This window comes from Hipposideros armiger, unplaced genomic scaffold (genome assembly GCF_001890085.2).
Source record: "Hipposideros armiger isolate ML-2016 unplaced genomic scaffold, ASM189008v1 scaffold_224, whole genome shotgun sequence".
Lineage (NCBI taxonomy): Eukaryota > Metazoa > Chordata > Mammalia > Chiroptera > Hipposideridae > Hipposideros > Hipposideros armiger.
In genome coordinates this window covers 2,164,437-2,172,750 of record NW_017731574.1, presented here as the reverse complement: position 1 = coordinate 2,172,750, position 8,314 = coordinate 2,164,437, and the positions used below count along the sequence as shown (strand labels likewise).

General features: G+C 58.3%; 1 protein-coding gene across 2 annotated transcripts in view; it reads right to left on the bottom strand.

The window, feature by feature from the left end:
* The window catches only part of CBFA2T3 (CBFA2/RUNX1 partner transcriptional co-repressor 3), a 93,197-nt gene extending 86,819 nt beyond the window's left edge, over positions 1–6,378 (bottom strand). For both annotated transcript variants that reach the window (XM_019654527.1, XM_019654528.1), the window contains exon 1: positions 6,103–6,378. In XM_019654527.1, coding sequence (XP_019510072.1) covers positions 6,103–6,190 — 88 coding nt within the window. In that variant the 5' untranslated portion in view covers positions 6,191–6,378. The remainder of the gene's footprint in view (positions 1–6,102) is intronic.
* Positions 6,379–8,314: the final 1,936 nt, after the last annotated feature.

Genomic DNA, 8,314 nt, shown 5'->3' with positions numbered 1-8,314 from the left:
CTCAGGACTCTGGGATGGGCAGGCGGCTCTGCCGCATCAGCTGGGATGTGTTTAATCCAGATGTCAGCTGTGGGTGCCAGGCAGCACCTGCCTTGGGCTCCCTAGTGTGGCGCATGCAGGCCCCACTGTAGACTCTTGGAGGGTCTAGCTGAAGGTTTGGGCTCCTGAGCGTGGTTTTCACATGAGGAGTTGTGGGTGCAAAAGGGATTCCTTTCCTGAGGTCTCACCTTGGCTACATCTCCTCCCAGGGAGGGTGCTGGGCAGACAGGGAGTCCCCAAGCCCTGCCGGCAATGCTGTGTGACCTTAGGCAGGTTCCTTGACGTCTCTGATTTGTGTCCTCATCTGTACAACCAGATCAATAATGCCTTGAAGTGTGGCTGAGAGGAAGCCATCCCTGCAACTAGGAAGGAGTCTGGAATGGGATTGCTGCTGCTCCCCTCCAGCAGCCTGAGTTTTTGGGGAGTAACTGCGGAGGCCCTCTCCTGTGTCCCCACTACCCGGGGGCTTGCTGAGTCCGAGGCAAGTCATAGCCCACTCAGAAGACCTTCTCTGTCCGAGGTACAGGCCCCCTGGTGCACACCCAACTCATCATCCAAGGATTGCTAAGCCCCTGGCAATGCTACCTGTGCCCTCCTGCCTGGAGCCTGAGAGACAGCCACACCTGAGGAGGGTGTCTGCCCCAGGTCTCTCAGATGCCAACCCAGGTGGGTGCACCTGAAAGCTGGCTGTACCCCATAACCCCTAACCCACCAGCTCTGGAGAAGGGGTGTGTGCAAGCACGGGCCTCTGACCCAGGCACCCCGGGGGCACTGTGGCCGAGTGGGCGCCGGGGCAAGGGGCAAGAAAAGAGCCCACCCTGGCTGTGCCAGTGGAACATGCATGTAGTATTTTGCTGATGACCATCTCATTAGCACCCACTGCAGTTCAACTTCGATGCCATAACCATCAAGATGAATGACCTGGAGTCCACAGGTACCTGCCTGGTGGGTGGGCGGGTGGTGCTGGGAAAGGCCCCTCTTCTCGCCCTCCCGTGGCTGCCCTTGGCCCTCTCCCTTCTCTCGGCCCCATCCCACGTGGACATCTCTGGGAAAGAGCCCTGGGTGGAGATTCCTGGCTCAGCTACAACCGGGCCGGGCCTCTCCCCAGGCCGCTCTTCTTGGCTGTGCCTCCTCTGGTCAACTGCCGCCACGGAAGTGAAAGTACATGAGAAAGCCCCACGCAGCCCAGTGCAGGCAGGTTAAGGACGCCTTTCTTCACAGTCAGGACATGTCAAGAAGTGAAAGTCTTCTTTGCGTCCTCCAGCTGCCCCTGTGGGACCACTTCCTCCAGGAAGCTGGCCTAGATTGGACTCTGTTCCCCTGGGTGACATCCTGCCCTTTGACTGTGTTTTCCTAGGCTTGGGTTCAGGGTCCAAGAGATGGGAGGACATGGATAGTTGGTGTCCTCTAGCTGGCCAGTCCAGAAGGCTTGTGGGATGGGGGTGGCAGGGGGAAGAAATGGGCAAGTGCTAGCAGAAACTGCAGGTCCCAGGAAAAGAACATTTCACATTTACCGGGAAAAGAGAGGCGCTCCACTTTCCCAGAATCTGGGGCGAAGCAAAGTCCTGCCTCCGCAGGCTTCCCCTTCGTCCTGATACAAAGATACAGGGATGGGGGCGCTGCACGTGGGCAGAGGCTCTGCACTTGAATTTTCTGTGAGACTCAGGCCAGAGCACCCATTTGCCCCATAGTCAAGCCCTGCCCCACTCTGTGCCTTGGAGGTTAGACCTAGGGACTGTCCAGAGGGCTGCGGGAGATGTGGGGGTTAGGAGGGAAGAGAGGTGAGTGTTTGTTTTTCCGTCCACTCTCCTGAGAGCTTCCTGACTCCCTGGATGTCCACAGCCCCTTACTCCACTGCCTCTCCTGGTCCCTCTCTCAGCATCTTCCTCCTCCCCTCTTTATCCCTCAGGCCAGGAGGTATAGGCCCCCGGGCATCTGTGCTGTCCCTGCCACAGCTATTTGACCTTTGTAAATGGTTCCTCTGCTAGCTGCCCACACTCCATTACCCTGTCCGTGTGCTACTGGTTTCCTGCCCGGATCGCCTGACCTGGCACAGGGTCTGGGGCCAGCTTTCCATCCTAAATGATCCCCATACCCATGTGCCTCTGCATCCATTCTGCAGGGTCAGCAAAGCCGGGTTCAATTGCACCTCTGCTCTTGCGTGCTGTATGCCCCTGGGAACCTCAGTATCTTCTTCTGTGATGGCAGTTACAGCGGCATGCAGGGCTTGGCAGGCCCTGAGCTGCGATCCTGACACTGAAGGCCCTAGCACTGTGCGGTCAACAAGCGGGGAACAGGAGGTGGGGGATTAGGTCTGTCGCTTTGGTCTGTGTCAGACCTGAGTGAGAAGAGAAGCCCCTGCAGGCTCTGAGAAGAATAGGGACAGGAACGATGGCACAGACATAATTAAATAAGTGCTGATAGTACTTTGCACAGACACAAATGGATACTCATGTCACAGGTCAGATGGCCACTGTGGGCTTTATCCTCAGACCCCCATCGCAGAGAGGAGCTGTGACTCCAGTGTCCTCTCATGCACACTCTAACCCCAAATACTCTGGGCTCTCCATGTGTGAATCTACCAGCATCCATAGATGACCATCTCCCCAACAGGGGCCAGGGCTGAATAAAAAGTGGTGTCGAGGGGGATCAGAGTAGAGACCTCTCAGGCTTTAGATTGCAACCCCCTGGAGGTACCTGGCCTCCCTTGCAGATGGAGGCTATGTGCTCAAGTCCTAGCCATGGGCTGTGACAGAAGTGGGTTGTGTAGGCTCCGGGCACCTTCCCCCAATCCTGCTACCTGGAACACAGATGGGACAATTGGCGTGCTGGTCACCTGGATTGGAGTGGTCCTAAATCTAATGACAAGTGTCCTTATAAGAGGAGAGGACACAGAGACACACATGGAGAGGCCACGTGGTGAGGATGGAGGCAGAGTTTAGAGTGATGCGCCACAAGCCAAGGATGCCTAGAGCCCCCAGGAGCTGGAAGAGGCAGGAAGCATCCTCCCTTAGAGCCTCTGGAGGGAGCGCGGCCCTGCTCACACCTGGATTACAGAATCTGCCTCCAGAACTGGGAGGGAATAGATTTCTGTTGTTCTAAGTCGCCTGGTTTGTGGTCATTTGTTACAGCAGCCCCAGAAGTTAGTACAGCTGGAAGGGCATTCCAAGCAGAGAACATTCCATGGAAAAGCCTGCGGTCAGGTAGCCACTGAAGAAGGAGGACGAGCATGCGGGAGGGGGGGGGCGGTGGGGAGGAGCAGCCCGGGTCACTTGGTGACCTCTGAACCCTGACCCCAGACCAGGTGACCTAAGGCTGGGTTCTGGCTGGCTTCAGGCTTCCTCGCAGGACGGCGCCCTCTGTGGGATGTTGCCCAACACCCCCTAACATCCCAGCCTGCTTTTGTTTGGACCCCTCTTATGACGGGATGCTCACTATCTAGAGCTGAAGCTGAAACCTGCTGCCTGGATCCCACGGTAGCCTCTCAGGTGATACTAAACAGGCCTGTCTCAGGGTGGTCACAGTACGTTACCTCCCCTCACCCCACCCCCAGCATCCTCTGCTTTAGGCTAAATCATGAGCAGATTTCAATGACTCCATCCCCTGTACCTCCACCGGGTCTCCTGGTTCCCACCTCTCCTTCCTGACCTTTGTTCTTCTCACCTGGAAAGTGGGCTCGTAGGGACAAGCCCCTGGTCCCTGCACAACTCCTACTACATATAGTAGGCACCTAATAAATCTCAGTGTAGCAAATCCTTCTCTAGATGGGGCCTTCCACCCTTTATAGTCAGATTTTCACCTGCCCTCGGCGGATCCCCCACACTATGGGGTCCTGATTGGTCCCAGACCCTCTGCCATGGTGGGCCTGGTGAGGGTCCCAGTCCCCCAGGGGGCCAGGGAGGGGCCAGGTTGCCCAGAGCTGCCCTGTGCTTGGCCGTGGGATCTGATGGTCAGAGGGACTAAGGCCCCATCTCCCCACCATCCTCGGCCCTGAAGTTCCCTCCTCCTTAGCCTTGTACCAAACAGGAGGGCAGCAGAGCAGCATTCACATACATTTGTTCTCAAACAGAAAGAATCTTAACACTTCAGCCTTAAAAGATACGACTTACTATTCTTTTTGTAGTTTAGAGCCACTTAATGAGGTTTTGGGTCTCAAAGGTCTTCACAGACTCTTGGGAAGCCTGTGGACTAAGAAGCTGCATGGCGGAACTATGCTGCCCACAGGTCTGTCCTGGACCCCCAGGCCCCAGGCCCCCCAAGGGCTCCCTCCAGCCTGGCCCACTGCTGCTTTCCCTGGCGGTGCCTTCCAGCATTGCAGGGTCCGCATTTGTCCTCCTGGGTGTGTGTGTGTGTGTGTGTGGCTGGGGGGGACTGGGAGACAGGATGTCTCCCAGAGTGGCTGTGGCTGTCTGTGGGGCCAGGTGATTTAGAGAAGATGGAACATGAGCTCCTAAAAGCCAGTGTCACAGGGCTGGGACTCCGAGCCCAGGCACTCAATGCAATGCACTAGCCAAATGCTCACTGCTTTTCCTCCTCCCAGTGAAGCCCCCCAAGTGAGCAGTGCCCCTCTGGGAATGGATGCACAGTGACCATGGGGTCAATAGATCGATTACTAGGATTCTGCATCAGAGGTCCACCCAGACCATCTGCTCCACGTGTCTGCAGCCCAACCAATACCGCGGGTGACATTGTGAGTACAGCCGGATTCGTGGCCACCTCCTGGCCTTAAACTCCTTCCACGGGTCAACACCCTCCATCCCCCCTCTACTCCACACCATCCAAACAAAGCAGCAGCTATGCACACCCCACCCACCTTCCCTCTCCCTTTCTGGCCTGGCTTTTGAGAGTTGCTTCTGCACTCCATTAGAGAGCAGGAAGATAGGGTTTGACACACAAGGACACTGAGGCACAGGTGAGGAAGGGCTGGCCCAAGGCACAGCGACAGGTAGCAGAACCAGGTTGCTGGTTCCAGGGCAGTGGGGTCAGGCAGGGCTGCTCTAGGAAAGGAGCGGCAGCTGTATGGTGCCCACCTGGAGCTGGATGGGACCAGCAATTCCAGTCAGCTCAAGGGGCAGGGTGACCAGCTCCTAGAGCCAGTGACCTGGTACTTCCCTATAAGCATCACTGAATCACCCACATTGGGAGAAGCCAATAGCACACTCATTATCGTGTATGAAGTTGGGCCATCTAGCTTTGGATGGGTCTGAGGTGACTGACAGAGCCTCAGGTCCAGTCCTGGCCCTCAGGCCCCTAGATGGTGGCAGGTGGGGGCCTGCTCAGGGAATGTGGTCTCTGTAGAGGAAGCAGTGCCGCCCTTGGGTTGGGGTGCTGAGTAGGTGTCAGGGGCCTGCTTAGACCTTGGAGATGACTGCAGCAGTGAGATTTAGGGCTGTGAGCTCCAGAAAGTTCCAAAGGCTACTCGGAGGCTGACCACGTGGCCGCGGGCTAAGGAACGGGGCCCCTGAGCCCTGGGATAAGGTTCTGCTAGGCCCCCAGGGACTTAACAGCTGGAGTCCAGGGTGCCAGGGGGAAGACGGGAGCCGGGTTCTCCATGTCCCCCACTCCCCTCTGGCGCTGGCTGCAAAGGGCGGGAACCCTGGCAGGACTGCTTCCAGTCTGGACCATCACTTGTTCCTGGGGCCCTGGGCCAGGCCCTCTCCCCTCTGGTCTCAGTTTCCTCATCCAACCTGCATATTTTGGGCCCCCCAGGAGGAGGGCTCTGTGCAACCCCTTACCTGTCTGCACACCACCTTCTTCACTGACTCTGGGCCCCTGACCACTGAGGAGGACAGAGCCCACCCTCCTATATGGGACTCAGCAGTCCATGCCTCCAGCATCTGCCTCTGGGTAGGGCCCACACACCCAGCCTGGCACCTGCCAGGTCCTCCCTGGGCCACCTGCCCCAGCTGTGTGGGACTGTGCCCTATGGGGAGGCTGTGTGGATGTTTGAGGTGAGTCAACAAGTCAAGCTCTCGCTGTCAACAGAGCTGGGCAGGCGGCAGCTTGGAGATGTCACTCTCTGGCCACCTGCTCCAGCTGCTCCCCCACCCCCCGTCCTCTTACCTTGGCTGCCCTTCCTGGGACCCCTGGGAGCCGAGCAGCTGGGGGACACCAGGAGCCCGCTCTCCAGCACGGGGGCTGAGTGGGACATGGAGCTGGAGGTAGATCCGGGAGACTGAATCTTGACCGGGGTGCGAGGTGGGCAGCCCTCCAACAGGGGCCAGTGTGGGGCCAGGGTCAAGGCCGGCTGGGAGTGCCTTTACCGACCTCGTGGGGCCTCAAGGGATGGATGAAGAGTTCGGAGCCCGCTTGGGTTTCTCAGAGCCTGAGGACTCTGTCCCCCAGATAGCTCTAGGCCTTCTAGCAGCCACTGCCCGCCTGCTTGGGGAAGGGGCGGGAGGCCGCAGGGGCTCATGTGATTCAGGGCGGGCTTGGGAGGCAGGCGGTGGGGGAGGTCTCCCTCCAGCCTGCAGGCAAGGCAGCCAGCTGTGTCACTGTGATAGTGCGGCTGGGGGACGGGGAAGCAGCCATGCAGCTGTGCCCACACCGCTTCCTCAACAGGAACCATCTGGACCCAGCCCTGCCCTGCCTTCCCTTGCGGCCATTCCGGTCGACTTTCCAACAACTTCCTCCTACCGCCAGCCGGTGACACCCCACCCACCTGAGCCCTGGCCTGCTGTGTGTGTTTCCTTGACCTGGGAGGGGTGCAGGTCAGCACATGGGGCCAGTGTCCATCCTGGATGATTCCCCCACCTGCATCCCTGCCCACCTGTCTCCCCACCCTCCTGAGCCTGCCCCTAACTTCAGCCTGGGGAGGTCTGACGCGCTTCTCCAGCTCCTGCCCTCAGCCAGACTTTTCCTAGAGCTCCCATCTCGGAGCCGGCTGTCCACGGGTATCAGCTGTGCCCTTGAGCTTGACCTTGGGGTGAGTCCTGGTCTGGCTGCTCTGGCCAGTGCCCCATCCAGTGAGGGTCCTCCCCAGCTGCCGGGGGCTCGTAGCCCCACTGCCCCCCTGCCCTGAAATACCACCCACCAGGTCAGGCAGAAAAACCCCTCTCTGTGCTTGGCCTCCTGCACAGGGCTCTGGGGGTCCCAGCCTCCTTGCTGGGAGCTCCTTGGAGACGCTTACATCCACTTCCCAATGGAAGCCTTGGGAGAACAGAGGACAATTCTGGCCCATGAATAGAATTTGCTGGGGGGAGTTGGGGTGCTTTCCAGTCTGAGGGACTCTACAAACCATGTCAGAGCCCTCTGTGACCACTCCGACACTAGGGGGGTGTCCTGGAGTCCCCTCCCCACTGGGTACCCAGCAAAGAGGAGGCACCTCATAGGCACTAAAAAAGCCACAACTGTGGGAAGACAGTGGATAACAAGTGGCTTCACAAAAGGAGACAATCGGCCTCGCGCCCTATGCCCCTCCACTGTCCCTGTGGCCGGCTCCCTGAGGACCAACTATGGCTGCAGCCTCAGCAGCCTTACCCCAGGCCAGGGTGTGCAGCCTGCAGACCCAGGGCTGGCACACAGGCTTCTGTGCTGTTTTGATTGAATTGAGTTGAGTTTTTAGGTAATGCCTGCACATGGTGACTAGTTCAAGTAGTGCGGAAGGGAGCACGGAGAAAAGTAAGCACTTCCCCTCCCCTTTGTCTTTCCCCAGAGGCTACCCCTGTCATAGCAGTTTGGGCATCCCTCTGTGGGACAGGACTGTTTGTTCCTGAAAGAGGCTACCATGGCATGTCCTCCACACACAGCCCCAGGGCTCAGGGGGAGAGGAGGATCCTATGAGTTGGGCCAGCCCCTAGGCATCACCGTTGTCTTCATGGCCCCTCCTTGCTTCCCATGCACTGACTCAGGGTAGCATTCAGGGTCTGAGGGTCAACCTGGCCACGCTTCCCTGGTCGGTATCTTCCTTGGTGCGACATGGTGATCACAGTCTAGTCCCAGCTCCCAGACTGTTTCCGGGAGAGGAGATACTGCACTGAGATGCTGAGCATGGTCTGCCGCACGGTTGGTCAGCATGCAGCAATGCAGCTGTGACTCTGACAGCTGGTATTAGTATTCTTGTCGTTATCTTGTTGTTGTTTTCCAGGCTGCAAAAGATAGGGGGCAGGAACCAGAGCCAGGAAGTGAGGGGTCTTGGGGAGGCACAGCCCCCTGTGAAGGCAGCCCCCACCCCCAGCTCCAGGCAGATGTTCAGGTGGCTTGCACCTGTGGGAGCACCTCCCACCACAGATGGGATGCTTCCACTTTCCTGATGAGGCCTGGTTTTCAAATTAGC